The sequence below is a fragment of the Polyodon spathula genome, chromosome 18 (genome assembly GCF_017654505.1).
Source record: "Polyodon spathula isolate WHYD16114869_AA chromosome 18, ASM1765450v1, whole genome shotgun sequence".
NCBI lineage: Eukaryota > Metazoa > Chordata > Actinopteri > Acipenseriformes > Polyodontidae > Polyodon > Polyodon spathula.
In genome coordinates, this window is record NC_054551.1 from 21,034,394 (window position 1) to 21,059,376 (window position 24,983).

The 24,983-nt window shown below is 36.4% G+C and overlaps 1 protein-coding gene across 3 annotated transcripts in view; it reads left to right on the forward strand.

The window, feature by feature from the left end:
• The first annotated feature begins 8,007 nt into the window (after positions 1–8,007).
• The window catches only part of LOC121331274 (neuronal growth regulator 1-like), a 234,186-nt gene continuing 217,210 nt past the window's right edge, over positions 8,008–24,983 (forward strand). For 2 of the 3 annotated variants that reach the window (XM_041278552.1, XM_041278553.1), the window contains exon 1: positions 8,009–8,417. In XM_041278552.1, the coding sequence (XP_041134486.1) occupies positions 8,242–8,417 (176 nt within the window). In that variant the 5' untranslated portion in view covers positions 8,009–8,241. Of the gene's footprint in view, positions 8,418–24,983 lie in introns of all 3 variants that reach the window. The other variant, XM_041278551.1, reaches the window with a different exon arrangement.

The window sequence follows — 24,983 nt, forward strand, 5'->3', positions numbered from 1 at the left end:
ACTGCGGGAGGTCCAATACTTGGGGCACTGGGCGAGCCAGGCTGGAGCAGCGACAGTCCTCGAGAAACCGGCAGTCATCCAGACTGGCCCTCGTTGGCCACAGTACACCTTGCTGATGGGGACTGCTGCATTAGGGAAGAAATCAGCTGTAGACTGGACCCCACAGTGACAAGCGGCTTTCGAGGAGCTGAAGACGGGAAAAGGGGAAAGGGTTGTATAAAGGGGGTGGCTAGAGAACCAGGAAGGGGAAGCACCAGGGATAGCCTGTCTGAAACCCAATGTGGCATAGTTCATGACTTAAATACAAGTTATTTCGTATACTGGTTATCGCTGTCACCCTACCTTTGACAAATACTTTTGGAAATTTGAATTTTCGAAAACTGTACCTGATAGTAGCACAGGATAGCCATGTGGAATTAGTTTAGGAACCTTACCTAGCATTTTTGAAGAATTAAAGATTAACTTATTGCGAGTTTATTACTACACACCTTTGGGGACAGTCACACCATACGGCAACTTTGTTTTGGAATAATCTATCTAATTTAAAAATAATTGACAAGTTAGTTCATAGCAAGTAATTTTATGGAACAGATCAATACATTTAACATTTCCCCAAGTATCACTTTTTTGCAAGGACATGAAAACGGTAGCATCTTGTCTTTAGCCCTTTCACCTTTCAAAATATTAAAATGGCCTACAATTGTGTATATAATTAGTGCAGTTTTTATTTTCAAAAATAGCATAAATATTAGGTTTTCTAAATTCTTTAAATCACAACTCTCCCCATACCCATCTGCATGTGAGTTGTATTGTATTAATTTTAGTTAATATATAGGCTACTTATTGACTAAAAAGCCATACTAATGTGCATCATCTCACATTTTAAATATTCTAATAAACTTTACTGTGATCATGTGACTGGAGTTTTGCTTTTGTTGTCGTTCCAATATACATGGTTGTTGCACCATTAAAAAAAGATGTAACTTGCAATTGATCGCACGTGCCTGCATGAACATGTGGAAAACATGTTTGTCACCGTTGTTCCATAGTTAAGGAATATACAACAAATATTCAACATTCCCCCCACCCCCCCCACTTACCGCAAGTAAAAGTGGACATATACTGTCCCTCACATGTTATTTTAAAACATAATATGAAAATCTAATCTTATCAAAACTGATGTCATACAAAAGGATCACTGTAAAATTGTGAAACTTTGGATTTTTTTTCTAAAGACCTTGAAATAAGACTGAATATCTCATAACTGTTTGGTATACACATTACTGTTTTTAGTCTGAACTATTTATTTAACCCAGCTTGTTAAGTTACATTCCCACTAGCCACTCGTGAAATGTTTTCCCTTCTGGCGCAACTACCCCCCCCCCCCCCAGTTTGCCACAGTGGCAAAGGATTTGAAAAATGTACTTGTGTAAGCCTGCCAGCACATTCAAAGTTGGCTGGTAGATTAATCTGACTTTAGTTTGATTTAATTTTGCACAATGAAAGATCTTTAGCTTGATCATGTAACATACACATGCCACAAACCTTGTGTTTGGCAGGAGGACAGAGGCTAAACGAAACAATCAACTGACTGCGCTTTTGTGTGTGTGTGTGTGTGTGTGTATATATATATATATATATATATATATAAAAAACCCACATGGCATCCAAACAGAAAAAAAAAATGTTATAAAACAAATTGTACAGACCAATTACCAGAATCATGTTCCAAAAGATGCAGCCCAAGGAATACCAGTCTGCCACGTACATACTACTAAAATAATTAAGGTAGTCTAATGTTTCACATGGGACTAAGTTTGGCATTTATTAAAATGGGACTCGGTTACAGTGCAAATTAAATACATCTATATGTTTTCAAAATACATTTCTTTTTGCCTTGCTGAAACAGTATGTTTAGAGTTTTTGGTGGCTAGAAAATGTTAAGTTACTTTAGCCACAGTGGCTATCTAAATGAAAGTCTGAGGGAATGTAGTTATGGTACAATAAAAATCTGCAAAGGTGTTGGTTGTTACAGAGCTCTGTACAAGTCTCACCTGTCAACAGGGGGGGGGGGGGGTTGCTAATAAAATTCAATCTCGTCTCCGTGTCGCATACATTACATGCACCAAACTAAAGAACATGCTGTGACAACCAACCCATTGAACAGTATTGAGAGCTGAAACCAGTATTTTAAGCAAACCAATTATTCACAAAGGAATAATCAAGTGTTTCACAGGATTATCATTTTTTGGCTGTTACGCAAACTGAAAACACAGCGTAGAGGCCTGAAACAGTGTCATTTCTCCAGGTAACAACTGAACGGCCCGTTAAGCTCAACAGTGCTGGCAAGAACCCCGATATTATAATTATACCCAAAAGACCCAGGAGCAGTCACATTGACTGCCACACAGAAAACAATCTGATTGTGATTACAGAACTGTATTCTACTTTATTATTTTTATTTACTAGTCCGCAATGCTCTTAGATGTAATTAGATTAGTCTCTACTCTCTGCCTGAGCGAGTAGTTTTTTGAGATTTACGATTATACTGTATTTACAGTATAATCGTAAATCTCGAAAAACTACTTGCTTCTAAATCTTTTGTAGTCATGTTTGTATTACTTTAGTATAAGTACATGTTAATTTGGATTCATATGTTGTTTTTTTCTGACTATGTCAACGAAAAGACACACATCTGCCCGTTTTCCCATTGGAAATAGTGATATTTTGAAATATCACTGTCCTGGTCACAAAAGCAAAGTCTGTGGGGAATAATAGCCATTTTCTATACTTTTGAGGCATAAGCAATTAGGAAATAACACTTACTACCCAGGAACAAAAATTGTGTTACATAGTGAAATAAATACCAGAGACTGGAGTTTTACAATGCAAGAAAATAGAGTTGATGTTTTGTATGAGATGGCATGGAAGTATTCCGTGAAAGCTGGCTCCAGTCAGTGGTCTGTTCAGGTGTTTTACAATGTATTGGACCTAGTAGCCATCAACTCCTGGGTACTTTGAATGCACAGAGAAGAATTTACCAAGGAGAGAATATATTTTTACAGTTCGCACAGGAACTTTGCAAGAAGCATTTGGAACACAGGGAGACTGCCAAAAGTGCACCCACAGCTTTACAAAAAAAGTAAATTAGACTTTATAACCTCTTGCGCCGTGCACTTCTGTAAAATGTTTTCTTCTAATTTATTTACTGTTCACTTACTTTTGTGCATCTGATAATAAAACTGGTTGCTGTTGAAAAGTTAAATGTATTGCTATTGTTTCAGTTTTAGAAATATGCGTGTTGTAAACAGATGTCTGTTCAGATGTTTACTTAAATGTTCTTGTTTTGTAAAATAAATGTTCTCATTCATATATATTACACACGTCAGTTTTTCAGATGTTTATGTAACATAATTTTGCTACATTTAAAATGGCTATACTTTTCTTAATTACACAAAACAGCTTTAAGGAAAACATTCTGTATCCTTCCATTGATAAAAAAAAGTCCCTGAAGAGTGTGTGATTGTAACATTTTGTACTTTGCCATAAACATTACATTGAACAATGCCATTTACAATAAAATTTGAGATTAAATGGCATTTGGGAATTGAAAAGAGACCGATTTCCCACATCTGAGGGAGGATTCATGCAACAGCCAAACACTGTACTTGACACCGAGGGAGGGGCTTTTTTAAAATGTTTTATTATTATTTTGTAGGAAATTATCCCACTCAGGATTTGCAGTCTTAAAGAGAAACTGACCAATAATTTCTGAAGCTGTTTTCACATCAATGGCCGTTAACCGGCATAATTTCCCTAGATTGTAAACCATAACTAGATGATACGTGGACTAAACGACTTCCGTGCCATTTTGCACAGTCTCTCCCATCTGCGGCGAGCACAACAGAATTCTATGCCGAACCCCACCCTTGTTTAAAAACCCAACGGTTGTGTCAGCAGAGCAGGAGATTAAATGTCTTAAATGTTTTTCTGAAAATCGGGAGGGTAGTGGGGAGATGTATCTTGTGCCCAGTTTAAAACACTGCATACTCGCTAGTCAATTTTACAAGGTGATATTTAGTTTAATAAGTAGATGCCGCTGCTGCATATACCATATATATATATATATATATATATATATATATATATATATATATATTACATGCTGAGCGAGACTTGGTGGCGATTTCTCAGGTGGCTTTTGAATAGTGTTACTGCTTGCCTCAGAGTTTTCTTTGTTCTGTTCTCAGACTAAATAAATCACACTATATTTACCAATTTTTCTGTAATTCTTAGTGACAGATATGGGGGGGGGGGGGGGGGGGGAGGTTTGCCGATGATCTAAATGCTGTTTCAGGTTGTAGGTTTACATTTACCTACAGAAACACAATTTAGATAATTGTTACTATTAAGGCATAATAATAATAATAATAATATGATCAGATAAGTTGGTCTATGATGTCATAGCCGTACAGCAAGGCAATTATTACCGCAAGGTCATGCGATCTTGGTTCAGCCAATCACAGCACATAATTTCTCCAAGCCATTTTATAATAAAGTCTAAAAGTGCTAAACAATGCGCAAACAAAAAATGACAAAGTGATCTTGTTGGTTTTATTGAGATTGGGTAACCCATAAAAATAAATAAAATCAGACCATATAAACTTTAAAACACAAGTGTAATCAAAGCAAGAAAACCCCACCCCTTTTATAACATGTACACAAAGCTCTAAAAGCACACACCCACAATCTCTCTCCCCTGACGTTAGCCTTAGATAAATCTGAATACAACAGGTACCAGTACAATAATTAACAGAAACACATACGTCGATTTCGGAAAAAGGACACTGCCAGAAGCAAAAGAAAGCGCACTTTACCAAGGTTTGTGTTTAAATACTGCTGTCTCTGAACAGTCTCTTTCCATCCAGCAAGCCAACACAGCAGCAATAAACAGTCCTTTCATTTGAAGATTCACCAAAGTCCTGCACGCTCTACTCCAGCGCAACAGCCCTGACAGTCCCTTCATTTCTAAATGTACCAGCAAAAAGTCCTGTATATTTCTCTCCAGTGTACCCGGAGTTTTAACTCGTACACACTCAACCAGTATTGCTGCAAAACAGTCACACCGTTTCCAAAACAGCATCCGTCCGGAACCTTGTTCCCCAGCAGTAGCCCCGTTTACCTATGGCAGCCTCCTTTTATTGGCTGCTAATCAGCCCCATTACAGTTTGTAGGTGAGTGTTTTATTCAATCAGGGGGAGGCAGCTAAATTCATTACAGATCTCTTCAAAGCATTATATTCTAACGTTGCATGTAAAATAAAGCAGACCACACAGGTAGGACGATTCAACAAGTTGTTTGTTTTAACACAGCAACAAATACGGACCACTGTCTGCTGTGACCCACACCAAGTAAAATGAAATAATTAAACCTATGTCCTTGTCACTCTCACTCTGGCAACCTCCAGTTCTGTCTTGCACTGTGCGTCAGTCACTCACTTTCCAACTCTACTCTCCGCACTCAGGCATGCACTCCTATTTATCTCTCTCAACCATGCCCTCCATCCGCCCTCACCAATACCGGGCATGCCATTTTGATCCCAATCTCCCGCCAGCATTCTGAGGGTGCAAATGCATGTCCAGGATTGGTGAGCCCAGACAGACGGGCAACCAACACTCCCCCCTACCCTTGTTAGCTTGTGGTGTAGCACAGCAACACAGTACAACATGTGAAACAAGCAAAGGACAACAAGTCACCAAGTCATTTTTACAGCACAAATCCCCCAAGTCATTCTAATATATTTACTATAGCCTACATATTTCTTATTGAACCGCTACTCTGTTTTAAACAGAAGACATGGACAAAAAAACAATCCTCTCCAAGTAATCACTTAGGTATGCCATAGGCTACGATTTTGGCATGGTCATTTTTAGCACATTTCACAGACAATTTTTTTCTTATGGCAAGTTCACCAAATGTAGTTTTAGCTACATCGACATACAAGTCAAGAGCTTTTAAATAGTATACCAAAACAAATATAAAGACTATTGCTTTTGATTACTTACCAGTTTAAATGTTACATTAGATTACAAACATTAAGTTACAGTATATACTTCTGACGGACATCATTTCTGGTCGGGGTAGACAGTCTCCTACCCTGTTTGAAAAGTCGGATTAAGTAATTTAAAATTTTCCAACCGCATCGTTTTTGGAAAGGCTACAGCCTTAGCATATTGTCAAACCTTGAAATTGTCATTTTAAAATACCCAAAATAAATTTCACTTTCTGGCAAAGTGGTTTGCAGCGCGCAGGTATAGAGGTTATCAGTGCTCAAGACAATGACAAACAACAAAATACTGATGAATGGTTTATTTATAATCCAAACTCTGTTGACAACAGTAAAGAAAGAAGGGCTGGCAATACACAACGATGTGCACTGCACGGTCTCAATAAACACAGGGTTCAGTCCCAAAATAATAAATACGGTTTTAAAAACAACCACACACAAATCACAGACAGTCACAAGTCCAAAGAGAGTGTTGTAATGCTCGTGGAGAAACAATTTACTTGTTCACAATAATTAAATGTTGTCCGATTTGGTGCTGTAGCGACAGCTCTGGATCGTGTTACCCGCCTAACAAATAACAAAAGTAGATGATCCAAACAAACAAAAATACTCACGGTAATTTTACCCTCAACCTTCAGCGGTTCTCTCAACCACTACAAAGGTACAGAGCATCTACCCACGCCCCCTTTTGTACTGTCAGTCACGCCCCCTTGGTTAGCATGGGGCAACGGCTCCTCCAATCCGCTGTTGTCACATCGCTTATCCCCCTGGAGCGACGACTTGGTGGCGCTCCTTTTCTACGTCCGACTTCCACCTAACCCTTAGAATGAAGAGTTTGACCATAGTTGTTTTTTTTTTTTGTTTGTTTTTTTTAATTAATTAATTAATTAATAATTATGTCTGCATCCTATATTCTACTAGGTGATGCAAAAATTTTGGCTATAGATGTAAATTATATTGGAGTACCTAGCCTACGGTGTGGTACTGACAAACAACTAGGTTTGCTACTGTTCGATATTTATGTTTTTGCCAAATCGACGATTAATATCGATGTTTATTTAGAAAGAATTTACATGTTTTTTTTTTTTTTTTTTTTTTGTTTTTTTTTTTAACGTTATAACATTACCTGTTTATTTTTAGCGAATACAACTGATCACATACCGTCGATACCGAACGTGGAGAGTGAAAATAAATATATTTAAATAAATATATTAAATAAATATATTTAAATAAATAATTTAGTGTAATTTTTTGTTTGTGTTCCATGAAAAAAAAAAAAAAAAAAAAAAAGCGTTCCAGTTCCCGTTCTGTTCAGTTCCGAATCCCTGTCCATTGGTACTAAAGTATGTTGAAAGATAGGAATTGTTGCTTTTGGACAGTATCTCCCTGAAATGATGAACGGATGCTGTGTGTGGTACATTGTACTGGAATTCCTTTAGTAAAGGTTTCTGCCTGACCTGGAAAATATTTATAATCCGATTATGTTAAAACTGTACTCAGAAAACATGTTGTCGTTCTTATGTTATTCGTTAAATTGCTGCCTCATATTTGTTGTCTGTATGATACAGATTTTTGTCGACTTAACAGTATTTAACATTACATTCATTTTGCAGAAAACAACTGTTAATCAATATTCATTTTTACTTTGATTTGCACAAAGCAGTTCAAGCTTTTTTTTTTTTTTTTTTTTTTTTAAATGAGAATTCAGATAGAAGGAATGTTGTTTGCTTTCAGTTAATCTCAGTGAGTTTTTGGTAAGCAAATGGTTAATACATCTCAACCATGTTACATTATGCATAATGTAAGGTTAGTATCATTTAACAATCAATATCTTTAATTGGTGCTATGTTGTTTTGTTGTATTAATACCTACCAGCTTTAACTTCTCCATCACCAGTTTCTGGGACAGGGTTGCCTGGGAAACGGCCGCATGGCAACCGGATCAGAGCCTGGGGGCTGTCTGCTGTTCAGCCTGCTCTCATTTTACATCACATTTCCTCACTAGATGGTGTGCGAGCCACTGGAGAACAGACTTCTTCTTTACAGTATTGCCCTGACAAAACAAACCTGGAAAAGTCTCTGGAACGCCATTTCTTGAGCTTTTTCACAGAGGGAAGAGCTGGAATAAGAACACTGTTAGAGGCTTGTGGAAGATAAGGAAGCATTCTAGCTGTGATGGACATAATGATGATGGTGCAGGATGCTTGTTGCTCTGGCCAGTGGCTTACTGCGGCCGTTCTCAGTCTCTGCTGCTTTTTGCCCTCCTGTCTGCCTGCTGCGCAACGTGTGGACTTTCCTTGGTCTGCGGTGGACAATCTTGTTGCCAGACAAGGGGACACTGCTGTTCTGAGGTAGGACAAGCTAAAAACATTAATAATTACCTGTTTAATTACCTGTGCAGAATAAAAAAAAAAAAAAAAAACAAAAAATAAATCTGTTGTACTTCTGATAAATCTTTTGGTACTGTTACAACTGGGGTAGAACTAGTAATCACTCTAGCATAACCTTACCTGATTCTGTATCCGTTTATTCAAACGGTGTTGTCAAATTTAGAGAAGTTTAAAGGAGACAACAGTTTAGAATGGATCATATATACTATTCTATTTGTGCTACCTCTCAATCTGTACAAGTTTCCATTTCTGCATCCTTGTAATATTTTGCTTACATTGATCCAATATTTCTTAAGAAGTTGAGAGAAAAAATAAAAAATAATAAAAATAAAAACTTAATACATTGACGGAAAAGTGAGGTGAGAGAGATTGATGTTTATCGTCCGGGGTCTACTCTCGTAATAGATGGCTTAAATGTGTTTTTCTCAATAGAGCATTTTTAGTGGTGACTAGGGATTTTTTCCCCTAATTTTGTACTGATCTGCTAAACTGTCCTCGTGATGCTCGGTAGTACTTTGTAAATAAATATTCTGTCCTGTTTTTGTAGGTAAAAAGATATGCGCTGCAGTTTTTCATTGATTTATCAGTGCATAACTTGCAGCATAATTTCAACCCTGTATGCTTATAACAAGAAGCATTTCCTATCAGGGAAGGAGTTATAACTTTGACTGGAAAATGCCAGCGCAGTCTTTGCTTGTATGTATGCCTGCATGTATTTCTGTATGTATGCTTGTTTGCAATTTAAATTAAAGATACATTTAACACATTGCTTTACGTGGTTATGGTATTGTTGTTTTAACAATATTTGTAATAGTATTATAATAGGGAAAAAGTGATTATGCAATACATTTGGTGACCACTTTTAGATTAGACATCTCTGTGCTTTATTTTGAGAGAAAACGTAACCGTACTGAAAATAATTGGCAAAACAGGAGCATCTAAAAACATTAATAAAAAAAAAAGTATTATTATCTATGCTTGAATACATAGATAATAATACTTTTTTTGACTAAAACAGTGAAAGAAAGAACAAAAAAAGGATATGCAGCTAAGATGCACCCCGTCATTAATCTTTGTTGAGACACGGTGGGAATGTCACAAAGAAAGTGTCAGTTTTTTTTTTTTTCTTTTCGTCCAAATGAAACAGCGTATGTGTTATATACACAAATGATCAATTTTCTCTCATGCACATTTATGTATTGTGAATGTATACAGTGATATATATATATATATATATATATATATATATATATATATATATATATATATATATATAATATATATATATATAATATAGTGAAATATGGAAGCTTCACGTGGATGTGCATTTTAGTCTGTCCCGCGGATATTTGTAAATTATATATAAAATTTGCCTCTTTAAACGAACCTTAAAAAAAAAAAAAATCAAACATTTATTTATTTATTTATTTATTTTTTTTAAATGCATAATCAGACGCTTTAATGAGTTTGACTTGATGATACCATTAATTGTGTATAGGGGTTTATGCAATTACCCTAACAACAGTGAGGTATGTGAAGCATACCATTATGTGCCATATTGCTTGTATGCCCAAAGGCTGTTATGTCACACAGCCTTATGTTTTAGATGTTGTCTGGGAAATAACTTTCAGCCCACAATGTTAGCACAAGTTGCGTTTGATTAAGGTGTTCCCTTCTGCAAACTAGCAATCAGTGTTCTTTCCCTTTGTGCAGTCATGGTTGAGCACTTTTTTTTTTTTTTTTCATTTGCTAAAGTATTACAAAATAAAATGTCCCTGCTGAATTGCAGCAAGCTTGGGTCAGAAGTTTATCTCAGAACAGTCTAGCCTGTGACCAATACAGAAGAGTTAAAGTACAAAGTGTTTGTTGGAAAATACATTTGCTGTACAGTATGATACCCCTTGTATGGTAAGATTGCTAAACCTTATTTCTGCTGTGAATGTAACTTCTGCCCCCTCTGCAACTATAGAGAATGATAATAGGACACACATACACACAATACGATATTAAACTGGTAAGAAATGAAATCTTAGGAACATGTATTTGATATAATCTTCCTTTAAAATCTTCGGTTTCAGAATTAACACTGTCAAATACCCCTCACTTACAAACAAGTAAATGTAGCCTATTTTCTAATATTTTGCCGTAAATTTGAAAATGTTCTACAGACTGTCATCAGTGTTTTCTGAAGCAGACAAATCGCCATTATAAACATACATCCATTTAGCTGGATTTCTTTTAACAAAATAAATGGTGGTCCACACCTTATTCTTAGTTGATTACATGTTGTTACAATCTACAATATATAAATACATTGGAAATGCTATACAATTAAAATGGCCCTGTCATCTGCACTAAAAGCAATTATTAGAATTAGGGTACAGACTTGTTGACAATAGGTTCATACACTAGATATGTTGGGAAAAAAAAAAAATAAATAAATAAAAAAAAAATAAACCCAAACAAACCTGACAAAGCTTTGTAGATTATTAGTCTACCTTTCCCCCAGTTTTACTGAAGCAGTACAGCTGTAGCTGCTGTCAACCCAATCCCCCACTGTTCAAACTGAACCAAACCCAGCATCCAATCCAGGACAATCAAAGGGGGTGTATCTTACTTTCCAATGAATAAATGTGTTTGCATTTGGCAGGAAAGGGATTATTACAATTCCTAGAAATACAGACATAAGACATAGTCAAGTATCATGCATACGAGATTACAGACGTTTCACCAGTCTACGGTTATCTTAGAGTGGATTTTATTGTTGTTGTTTTTTACACAACATATGGCAGGAAGTTAATAAGTGTGAAATGTTCTGAAGTATACTGTGACCAGACATTCATCTGAGCTGTAGCTACATAAACTAAAGTATTTATAAATACACCAATTCAATCAGTGATATTTTAATATTTTGTATGATTTTAATAACTTTCTCTTGTCAGAGCAAATATTATCTCATTCGTTTCTATTAAACAACTGTGAGATATGCTAACAATCACACTACCTGAGGAATATGCCCTATTGTATGCCTTACAAAGGAAACAGAAATACAGTCTTATCTTTTAAATATAACAATTATTATTTAATTTGTTTTTGCCAATGTTTCATAGTAGAATAAAAAAGCTCTAGAGTCAAATACCTTAATCTACCAGATGACACTATAATGGGGCTGAAAATGGCAATTAGAGAATGAATTTGGAAATTAAAACCACCTTGACAAAGATAAATGATTTAAAACCAAAGTTCTGGGGAGATATGAAGTTGAAGGCTAATATTGATAAAAGAAAATTATGGGATGGTGTGAAGGAATGTATATAAGGTTAATTGAGGGGTATTAGGACCCTGTAGAAGGGAGGGCCACTGTCAGACAGATATGTAGTTAATTTATTTGGAAGCCATGTTACTTGGCTGATTGAAACTCCTTAAGGTTAACTGTTATAAGGGTTATTTGGATGGGGTGGGTCTGTCAGTAGCAGAAAAGAGACCAAGAGGATGGTTTGCTGGATGAAGTGCTCCAAGAAAAGTCCAAGGAAAGAAGAGTAAAAGAAAAATGATTTCTTTGTAAACTGGATGTGTAAAAGTTTGTTTGATTGTGCAAAGTGCAGCACCATTTATGTAGAGCAATTTTGTTGTCCCAATTAAGTGTTTAGTTTGACTCCCTGTTCGGAGCTACAGTTTATTGTTTTGTTTGTGTGTAATTAAAGGGCCAGCTGCCTGTTTTTATTGTTCAATAAACCTTTAAGAGAGACTTTTGAAGAAACTTTGTCTTCTGTGTTTTTTTTCCACCATTTATAAGGAACTGTTTTGCGAGAGTGCCTAGCACCATCCATTACCACTGACCACTATATTGTGCATTGTGGTGGCTAAAGTAATAACTAGGCCATGCTTAAACACTTTGTAATGCAATAAGCAGCAATTGCATTTGGTCAAAAATGATTTCCCTCATTCTTGAAATTTGAATAGGCAAAATTAATTATAGTTCTGTACCATGCTATTAGGGACAATTCACTGCTGTAGCTGTTGGTAACCTTCCAAAGTACCATCCACTGAGAGGATTAGCATAGTATTCTTTGGAAACAGTCGAGGATTCAGCCCATAGCAATGACTCAGCTCAAACATCTGTGCCTAGCTGGAAAGGCTACAAAGTGTGTTTGTGATGGCAAGTATGATGTGGCTACCATAATACATTGTTTTCAGTTGATCTCTTCTGAGATAAAGTGGCCAGGCTTGCAAAACCAAGGCTTCTGATCAATGTGTACCAGCTCTGGCAGCTTGCACAGAGAACTGTTACAGGCGTTGATGGGAGGCTGTGGAGTAAATTTTCGATATTATGCTTTGAACCTGCCAGTGAGCAAGACCAACATGATGGATCTGTTTTAATAGCTGTTGTTAAAAGCAATATTTGAAAAGGGCTATAGCAATTCAATGTTATAAGAACATGTACCTTCATGTAAGTCTCTAATTAGTTACCATATAATCATTTTATAACACGCCTTAAAGTGTCACTAGAATGATATTGTAATAGTATTCCTTGTTATTAATCAGTAAACTTAGCTACATATTTATAGATCTCTTATAAATGCATCCTTAAACTTAAAGACTATTTCAATCCAATGCAAAAACATACCTACTTGATCAAAGGAGAGACATTTTTCTTAATTTTATTCTACATTAAATTGGGATGCATTGTGATGCTCTTTTGCATGCTGACAAAGGGTCTAGACTTGTTGAGCACTACATCTATGTGAGGAGCACACAACACGAATGTTGTGCAATACATGTAGTATTTACACTACAATTAAGGGTGCCTCAGTAATGTTTTTTCCTCAGCCTATGCTGAACTGTCACTCTCACGTACAAAACACATTTTTACGAGGCTCCATTTTTACAGTGCTTGATATTCGCCCCTTCCCAGCTTACAAATATTCAGGACATGGGGAAGCACAAAACTGCATGCAGCATGTTTTGGTACTGCCATTGTCTGTTAGGCGCAGCCTATTTGTTCTGTTTACTCTGTTGCTCTTGGTTCATGGTGAAGGGGTTGCCGTACTACTCTTCTCAGGTTTGCTTGCAGTTTTTCACAAGAACGACACAAACATTATTTTGTTTTGTTCTTCCTTTGCTGGAACATTGGTTACAGAATGCCACATAAAACTCCTTTATACAGCTTGTTGTACAATTCTGTCTTCTGTGCCTCCTGATAAGTAATAACTTACCTGTCCAAGACTGCATTGTGCCTCCAAGAAATGGGTGCTGGAGCTGCAGGTGCAAATGAAATATCCCTAAAGATGATTTCTACAAAATCCATAACGAAATATAATTTTGATCAAGATGATTGTTTAGCTTATATTAAAGTGTAAGGAGCTTCCATTGCCTTTGTTTCCATTGCCATTAATTGCCTGGTGTTCATTTTGAGTAGTTCTGGGTTATGTTGCTCCGATCTTGAGTTATCTATTTTCTGTAAATCTCCCTTTATCTGGCATTGCACTGCTTTAAGCTTGTCTGAGAATCCAAAGCCCATGTGACAATGCAACCTGCCCACCCCACGCCACCATGGTTTTTCTGGTTTGTTTTGACTTTGCATTATGCACATATTATGGCTACAAAAAAAAAAGGCTAAGTTAATTTGTTAATAAGATAGACACAAACATTGTTTAACTTTGATTTATGTATTTTGCACTTTGATTACTTGTACACAAAATCCGTTCTGCACTCTTTCTTCACAAAGTTGTCGATCACGTTATTGTAGAATTTGTCTTTCGACTTCAGCTCCAGAAGAAGTTCACTTTCAATAGAAATAGTCACCAAGGATGTCAGTCGATCTTGTCCAGTGGTATTTCAGGAATAACTCTTGATCCGTTTGAGGGCAGAAAAAGATCTTTCTACTGAAGCCACAGAAACAGGAATGGTCAGTATCAGGCAGGTCAGGGCATAAAGTTCTGGCATGCTGTCTTTGAGTCCATTGGTATGGAGAAATTGAAGTAGATCACCAGGATACTTTCCGTGGAAATCCGTCATTGAATACATGACAGTCAGTTCATTTTTGAGCCTCACTGCATCGAAATGCTCCCCATATGTTTGCTGTAGATTTAAAAGGGCTGTTTCAGGAAAATTCTTCTTGTAAGCACCAAACCTTTGTGGGTCGAGCAGTGAGAGAAAGGATAACCTCTCGTAACCTTTGAAACGGACGGCTAACTGATCTTGAATATTGTCCATGATTTCACAGTACAGCCGCTTGTAACGAGATTTCAGATCTTCACCGCCATCTAGCCATGGTCTTTTAGAGGAGGACCCGACATCACTGACAGTTTTCTCATATACACGATCGAAATTCTCCTTCTCTGAAGCAATTTTCTGGTGAAATTCTGCTAATCTGTTCATACAGAAAATTACATCAAAGCATTTTTTTTGCAGTATTTGGAAAAGCACTTCAGAGAATATAAAAACTGCATTAAATTCCTCCAGCAGAAAACAGAACTCAAAATTGTGCAAGTGTGAAATAAATCACTGTCAAACTTTTCTGGATTTTCCAAAATGTATACACTGTACACACTAGCCGAGAAGAGAAATTCCAGCATGAAGGTGCCACCCGTGGCAATCGTCTTTGGCAGATTTCATCAAGTAATTGTGTGCGCTTTGCCAATCCTCCAAGATTGCTAAACTGTCATCTTGCGCTGTCTGATTTTTTAAGCGCTTTGTGACAACACTAAATTCATAGCATGAGCATAGCAATGAACAGAAAGTGCTTGTGGTACAGATCGTTTCACACGTGCTTGCACATCATTAAGCTCAGATGCCATAACTGAAGCCCCATTGTAGCACTGCACAACTAACTAGTTGGAACAGTCAAATTCCTCCAGTAAACGAAGCAGTAAATCTGAGATGTAAGATGCAAGTTTATTTTCCGTCACATTCACAAAATTTAGAAAATGTTCTTTTGGGCCAAGGTCAGTCACAGACCTGAAAACACAAGACAGCTGAGCTGTGTTTCCAATGCCAGTTGTTTCATCGACTATTACAGCTACGTACTTGGCTTCCTTTTGCACAACCTGAGACACCGCAGAGATAATGTTGTTCTGTATCTTGTTAGAAGTACCTGTGAATACTGTGGCTGCTGACAAGTGATTACTTAACACGCTGTCATAGTCAGAAATCAAAGAAAGTAATTCCTCATAATGACCTCTATTTGAGGAATATGTGCCTTCATTGTGCCCTCTGAATGCTAATTCTTGTTTGCCAAGGTAGACGACAGAATCGATCAAGCGTTTAAGAACTTCACGATTTTTCCTTACTTACTCACTCGATGTATTGTGTCCCTATGTATCTGTTCAACCAGTTGAACATCAACCCGGCTTTGCCCAAAGGTTCTGAGTGTCACAGTGGCTCGTATATGACTTTGGGAATGTTCGTGTTTATGAGCTGACTTCGTTTGACATCCCAGATTGCTGTAGCCAGTACTGTTCCAAAACGCCTTTTCTGTACTGAACAAAATCCAGCAGTACATTTTTTTTTAAGTGGCGGCTACCTGTAAGCCACTGAAAACTTTTCATAATTTGAATGCTGAAAGTGCTGAGTATGTCAAGCAAAGGTTTAGTGTATTTAACTCAATATTGGACCAACAAAACCTTGTGAAGCACTCTAAATAATATCAAAACTCATAAAACAACAATTCAGATGGGATTGGAAGCTACTTACTTTTTAAGCTAGTATGGTCCTTAACATAATGTATTAAATAGTCCTCAAGGAAACATGCGTATTCCATTTTGATTGCTCTTTTTTCACTAACCTGCTTCCAGTTACAATAGCTTTATACTCGTATGGTATTGGTATTGAATAATATAAATAGTCCTTGATTTCACTAAAAATCATCTACTCTTCCATGGTAACACTGCAAGCATTGTAAAACTGTTTTTATTTATTAAATCAAGGTTCATATTCATGAAGCTGTCCTAGACTACCTTAGTCTTCACAAATAACCTGTTTTTGTATTTATTAAAACATATTTTGAAAAGCTTTGTGATTTTAAAAAACAAAAAAAAGGGTTTATTCTTAGCTGTGTGTTGTTTCAAAACTGCTAAAGATGCATGAAGATGAGGTCAGGAAATTTAGCAAGCTGTGACGAATACTTTCACTTACCATGTAGAACCATATTTGAATATGCTTTGGAAGATCTTGCTGTATTTAATTTACAAATAACTACCCATGCGGCAAACCTGGCATAATTAAAATGTTTTTTTTTTTTTTTTTTGCCAATTAATAGTGATGTGTTTTATGGGTTCTGAGCATATTAAGAGTGATTACATTTTGATGACTTTAAAAATTATTCAGTCCCATAAAAGAGAGATATTCATAGCTCTGCACATTGCATGTCAACACTTCTGTTGATAGTATACTTAGCTGAATATTAGGAGTCTTCCAAAGCAAAAGCAGTGTGTTGAGTGTTTATAACAATATATTTTAATATCAAACCAGCAGTTTTAGACACAGACATTAATAAACTAACTGTGCAATGCTGGTACTGTTCAATTATTTTAGTTTACTTTATTTAATTGTATTTAACGTAATTAGAGGCATTCATTATGTTATGGTTCAGCAGTTTCTTAAACTATTTCCATCATATTTTATTTCAAAACTAATGCATTTATATATGTTTAATAAAGGCATGGTGAAATCCTACAACTGCTCATTTTGCCATTTTATACTGCTGAATTAAACAGATGATAATAATAATAAATAATAATAATAGTAATAATAATAATATAAGAAACGTGTAATTCCATATGACATGATAAACTTCAGTAATGTTATTACAATGTTATTCCTTGTTAATAATCATCAAAATTGTATTTTGTAATGTATTGTATTTTTTTCTTAATTTTGATGTTAAAATTCTATACACACCTTAGTTGTTTCATGTTAGTTCTGCAACATTACCAATTTGCTTGTTTGCATATTTTTTCAAACTAAATGGTGCATACTGTATATAACCTATATAGCATGAATGAAAGACTCACTACAGTACAGAATACTGTATATTCTATTGAATATAAATGAATTTCAGCCTAATCCAGCAAGTAGCATTTGACTTGACAGGTTTGTGATACTGGTACATGTATAAAATATTGATAAGGTCAAGGATTTTACACACTCAGTTTATGAAAAATAAATAGTTGCGTATAAAATATTCTCTATATTTTGAGTCCAAAACAATTTAAAGTCTGTAGCCTAAAGCGTACAGTATAGGTCCTGTGATGAAACTTGTGATGATAGTTCTATATTAAACAGACAGATAGGTCAATATTTCACAGCCCATAGAGGCTGATCTGAAAACACTGTACAAGTTATTAGATTTATTGAACTGAGCGGACGGAAATTTAAATGCTATATGAGAGCTGAAATATGTCATTACTCTGGGTGTTTTTTCTTCCCTTGCAATCTGCTGTTACTGTTGCCCACATTAGTCAAACATCACAAGTCAGATTAGTTTGGTGGTCTCAGCTAAGCCTTTAGTCAACAGTAGTCTATATCTCAAAGCTTCCACATAATCCAGAACAATAAGCACTGGTCTTTACATACAGGCATGCTCAAAAAGGCTCTAGGATAATTGGAAAGTCATGGAGACTAACTGCCTTGTTTCCAAAAAATGTGGTCACTCCAATGCAGACTTAAGGCATGCTCAAGGGGCAAAATATGTAAATAGTGTTTCCAATTCAGCTTGTTTTCGTGAAAATAAAACACTTGAAGTGATTGCAACAAACAAGTGATTCCAACTATCTTACTGTACCTGTTTCCATAATCTTAACCTGTTTGTGTTTCCATTAGTTAATATAGACTAAAATGTGCAGTTTTGAAAGAAACATGTTCTACGAAACATGTCTTGTCTTTTTAAAACATGATATCTAGTACTGCATTAGGTTAAAGAATATTAAAAGTTTCCAATGCCGTACTCTCAAGAAATAAGTTATACATACACTTCCTAAGTCATTTCAACTCAGCAGTGTCTTGTGTCAAATCATCTTACTGGCAGAAAGCATGTCAGGGGTTAGGACAGATTCACCCTCCAGGTTAAATTACGAAAAAAAAAAAAAAATCAAAAGATTTATTTGACTTTAGCGTACCAGATTCAGCCCTGGTAAACACTTAGGGGTAGATGTGCTAAGATGGTCCAGCACAAATATAAACAAAGAAAGTATACATTTTGCCGTAAATATTAAGAGAAAATATTTTAATGAAGAGCGCCTCAATATACAAATTAAAATATTTGTTGCATCATCTTAACAAGATCTCTAGCATTGCGAGAGTCGTGCAACATTTTTTTTTGAATAAATAATGAAAGTCAAATAAAGAACGTGTTGCTTTCAAAAAAGCTTTTCATAATCACACAGTAGCCCTTCGCTAAACCAGACATGTTTGTCTGACATAAGGAGAGGCGGTTGCACTTGTTTGCCAAGGGGTCATGTGTGACAGCATTAAAGGGGACAGAGAATCGTAATCTGTTCCTTCGCACTAGTTTGTATTTATAAACTGAGGACTGTGAGAAACTACGTTCCGTACTAAAAAAAGTACTGTGAGTATTTTGTTTGTTTTGTCTTGTAATTTTCTTGTCTTGTATGTTACTAGACAGCTAACACAGTTCCGGAGCTGTCACCAAGGGCCAGCACTAAGCCGGAACAGCACATCACCATTGTCACAAATATAAACTTGTATCACCCACCACGAGCACTAGTGCATGCACCCAGGACAGGTGACCCTGTAGGTATTATTGTGGGGCGGATATTGTTTATTATTTGGGACTGCATTTCCCCTGTTATTTCACCTGTGCTGTACATATTGATGTGTATTACTGGGGGATTATTGTTTGGTCGCCAGACCTGGAATATAAATAAAAATAACACTTTCTAAACTGGATTACAAAACTCTGTTTGTTTCATTACCGCACTGCACCACTCTTGCACCTGTTTCCACTCAGCCACTTTGCCACAGTAGGCTACACATTACATTATGTAAAAATATGAATCTGTACAGTAGGACTATACAGTATAAAGTACAGTAGTAAAATCAAATGAATACCTACTGCACTTTTTGTTTTTACTTTAGCCTGCTGTAGGCTATAGCTTTTAAAGGTTTGCTAATTGTGACTATTTAAAACATGCTTTCAAAAGTTTTATGCAATTTTAAGTATTGCAATTGCCGGCAGCTTTAGTATGTCTCATTATAATATTTGAGAACCCTGATTTTCACCCAACAATTTGCAAATTTATTCAGGAATGCCCATAACTACATATGCATCTAAGGTTGAATGGCAAAGAAAAACTGCTGCCACAAAGCATAACCTAAAAAGTTGCTAATAGCATTGTGCTTGTTTAGTATATTTTACCTTAGACTTCCGACTCATCTGCGACAGGCACAACCCTTTAGTACATCTGCCCTTGAACTATACAGTAGCTATTTACACTGAAGACAGCAAGTTAACATTTTGGATGTCTGGCTTGTTTAGAATGCACTGTATATCACTTGCCCGAAGGCTTCTTATCTTAAAAAGAATGGGGATTCTGCCTGTGTCATTTTTTTTTTCTTTGTGTTGTACTTTTGAGACCTCACTTTTTGCTCTGATGTTAACGCCCTTAATATTGACTCAAAACAATGGATCAGTTCTGATAGAAAGAGGGGTAATATATAAATTCACTGCAGTCCCTGACATTTTGCTTTTAAATGCTGCGCTACCTTGAAGTTTGAATCCTGCAACCCCAACATTCAGATTCCATCATGTGAAACAGCATGGGAGCTTTCTCTTTGCTTTTAGACCCCCCCCAAGATCCTGCTCATGTTACTTTGTCTTTATCAAGGCGGTCCCTCAGAGATAACCTTTTTCTCTTAGTTATCTTTGGAATCACTTCACAGAAGGTTTACATGATCGAGATTTAAAAAGTGCCTTTCTCTTATAGGCACAATATAGATTTCAGGTTTATATCAGTGCTAGCTGGAATGAGCTCACTGTTATCTCTTATACCACATGGTGCATTTTCTTTAGATTCCCCAGCCTTACCATTATATAAAATGTAAAACACCCATTTTTGGACGTCTTCCATGCAGGCGGCAGTATATTTCCCTGTCCCTTGAACAAAATGGCACATGCCGTGACAGGATCTAGATAGGCATAGATTTTTTTGCAGAATGTATTACAGTTATTACCTCCTTCTCAATTTCAAGAACACACACCAGCAGACACATACAGGTTGCAAATCACAAAATCACCACCCATTAAACAAAACCATTATCATAAACCAAGTATCAAGTAATGTGACCATGCTGCTGGAGGTATGAAGCAGGGAGATTTTCTATGCTATGCACCATATCTGTGTTTTATTTACTGTCCTATTCAATTGATCTAAATAATGAAAGTTAGTGTTTGAATCACAAACACTTGCATATGGTATTTTTTAATGAAACACTAAAAGTACAATACTGCTCACTTTACACACTTATTTAACACAGAAAAATAAAAAAAACAGGCACCTCAGTTCAGGCTGTGCAAAGGCCTTCACTGCAATGTTTTCCACAAAACCACAGTGCATACACTCACCACAAACTCCTCTAAAACTCCTTCAAACACATGATTTAGCTTTTTTATACATGTGGCCGTTCCCCAATTAGCATGTGATTGTTGGCAGAGATGGATTTAACCCCACCTCTGCCAAACTTGCATTCAAAATACCACCACATAATTTACACTGCAGGGCTTCTGTCCTGCCACAAAACCTATTTAAACTATGTGTATTTAGACCCATTGCTGTTTATAATATTTGATTAATAAACCCGTCTTTTTTTTAACAATTGAGAGACATTATCGTCTACTTCTGGTCGTTGTTATGGCTAATCTTTAGATTAGAACCATGGCTATGTGAACAAGTTCTACAATTTGCTTGAATATATACATTGTAAAAGGGAGATATTTACAAGATTTAAAAAAAAAAAACTGATATAAGTAGTTAGTTGAGTATAATGTGTTGCATAATGACCAGCTAGACGTGTTTGTCTTGACAGCCTTGATTTTAGATGAGATGTGCTTACCAGCTCCATGACCATCTTCCAGCAAATTATGTATCACTTGAACAGGCAAACAATTACTGCACAGTATACTTTCTCATTAAGTAAGCCCCAAGTCATTTTTTAAAACTGGGTTCAAAATTAATGCCACGTGAATTCTTTTAACATTTAAAACAAATGTCAGAGAAGGGGAAGATTACATTATCTGGAATGGATGCTTAATTACAGTAAAGCTGATACAACAAAATGATTATTCTTTATATCTATTACTAATTTAATTATAATAATTACTTTTATTGTAAAGTTAATCAACTGTAAAAATAATGAATTGTGAATGCAAACATAATTCATATTTAGTTCTGGGACTGAAAAAGCAATTATATATACTAATATCACAATATGTGTAAATGGGCTGACTCTTGTATTCTGTAACATATAGGCTACATTAGGTAAAAGCTACATCCCTGTTGTAAGACAGTTATGGTAGAATGCTGATACAGCAGTATGCTAAACTTCATATCACTAACGGTACATGGGGAACAGTGTCAATGGTAAGGACTCGGTGGACCATTCTGAAGAACAATCATTGCTGCAGATTTCCACCTCAGCTTCCCTGAAAGAAATAGAGTAGGTAGGACAATTTAATCACCTGGCCATATATCATCTGTACAGATTTATGGCAGGTAGCATCATATCAGGGAATACATTTTAATTATGGGACTGCTTTTCTAATGGTGGCTTTTAAACAGTTTGTAATAACAAAACAAACAGCTACAGTAAGGAGTGAAGCTATAATTGATCAGGCATGTATTTGGTATATCTTTTGAAGCTGCTGTAAGGATACCTTAAATAACGATACCCATGTATAGAGTTAAGTAGAAGCCTATTGCAAACAGGGTTTGTTACAGTAGTTATTTTTTAAGGCAACAGAGAGCAAGGCATTTTTATTCCATTTTTCTTACTTACAGTTTTACATTGGTCTTACATTGAAATGTTAGGATTTCTCTACCTCCATGGGGCAGATACTGAGAAGGTTATGTGTGGCTTCAACAGCCCAAAACCAGCTAGCAGATTCAGGGTCACATTGAGATTGATTGTTCTCCGACTAGTGGTTCTTATTGTAAATCAGTTGCAAGATGGCCCTACCGACTGCTAGTGCTATTAAGTCTTTTCTGAAGAGTGCCGTGAAAAAATAAATACAACATTACCATAGAATACAATCATGTCTGTGGTGTTTATTTTCAGTGTCCCCTTGTTTAGTTTTAGGGTTTTTTGTAAAGGGCTTTTTTTATACCACATTAAAAGTGAATTGACCTGTTGTGTCTTCTACTGTCCAAAAGTACTATTTTGAAGTGTAGATGTGTTTAGGCATCCTGAGGACTGCTGAAACCAAATAACAGCACAGATGGGAATCACAGAGTGCTGTACAATATCTTTTAAGCAGCTAGCTACTTTCAGTACCCTCCCGCATGTAATTTGTTTAACTTGCCATATTGTGTTATGCATATTGCCACTTTTATATTTAGTTTATTATTAAAAATAATAATTATAATATTAATACATTTTGTAGATTGCCGTTAAAAATCCATTTAAATCTGGTCAACCTACCTCTATAGATATCTAGGTGTTGCAGGCTGGTGAGTGGATAGAGGCCCAGAGACAGTCTGGAGTTCAAAAAAATAACTTATTATAAACACAAAAATGAAAGGGCATAAGGGCCAAAACAAAGCAATTTAAACACAAATAAAGCAAAAATACACTCACAAAAATAAAGGTTTCCAGGCTGGGCAATGCTTTCACTGGATTCAAAACACCACCAACCACCAACCACCAACCACCAACCACCAACCACCAACCACCAACCACCAACCACCAACCACCAACCACCAACCAACACCAACCACCAACCACCAACCACCAACCTGCTTCCTCAGCTCCCTCCTCCTAAATGAGAAGCAGAGGCCTCCTTTTATGTCAGGTGGCTGGGTGCTGATTGATCGTTAATTAAACTAATCATCTAATCAACCCCAGCCACCTGAACACAATGAACCCAGGCAGGTAGGGGAATTTAACCCCATCCCTGCCAATTTCTAGAGAGCAGAGCTGTGCTCTGCCACACTAGGATATATATTTTTGCAAGCAATGAGTGAAGACAAAAATAATACACATTATGACATGTCTGGTAGTCTTATCTTCAACTATACTCATTACACAATCTAATTACAATGTGCTAAGAGAAAATTCTTAATTAATTTCATCCCATTTATGTTTAGGATATCAGAAAGTATCCAAGGCTAATGCTAACTTTGATGAATAAGACCCTTAGATGTCAATTCTACTATGGATTATTAATTTATATAAATTAAAATTTGGGTACAGATGAATGACGGTAGAAATCCTAATCACAACGATATTTCAGGAGAAATACTTCCAAAATAATCTTCTCCATTTTAGAGATGAGTCCCTAAGCAAATGCAGATAATGCAGAAACATCTATTAGTCATATAGTAATCTGTCATGTACCCACACGTCACATATCCGCCCTAACAGTTTATCCGCAATGATCAATCTCTTCAGCAATGTTAGTTAAATATTGAACGGAGAAGATTAGTTCAGAGATTGTAGCTCCTACCAAAGTCTTCATACACTGTGTTGTATGTGCTCCGTGCACTGCCATTGCTGGTAGTGTCACATGAGCTGTTCGGTGTGTTGATATTTAAATAAATCCTGTTTGCCTGCGGGGTGTATCAACTTCAGCATCTGTCTTGGTCTCCTGCCTGGCGCTCAGCAGCAAATGCACCCAACTGGCAGACGGCTAATCTGTCACAAGCATTAATACCCTGTGTATTTATAAACAAGGGATTTAGGGGAGCTCCCTAATAAAAGCTGAATCTCAAAACACTAGTTGTGTGAATATAGTCATTGTTATAGCTGTGTATAATATTATTTAAAACAGGATTCATTTATCCGCCTTTTTACATATTTGTCCTTACTCTGGTCCCACCAGTCAGATACGCGACAAATTACTGTACATAATTTAAGCTGCAGAATATGCAGCTGTCGACAATTTCAGTGGTCATGTCAAAGTAGAAGCTTTTTAGTGGAGGAGAACAGTTGATTGGACATGAAAAGTGCACACATGATGATTTGTTAAAGGGTACATCAGCAATACATTAAAGCTAAAACATAAACTATCCCACCTTGTTGTTCAGAATGTATTTGGTCATTGTATAATAATCCTTAGAAAATGATTGAGTGCGAACAGCCAATCAGCTTCTAGATCCAGTGGGCTTCTATTTAACAAGCAAATTCATGTCTGTGACAGGACACCGTAATGAAAGCTCTGCAACTACTGGACAGCAAATCAACAGGAAAGACACGATTGGTCCACATTTCTGTCATCGGCTGGATCCAAACAACACCCTCCCTCAAAACCAGCCAGTCAAACTGCCAACCCTGTTTCGGTTCTTTCCGCAACAG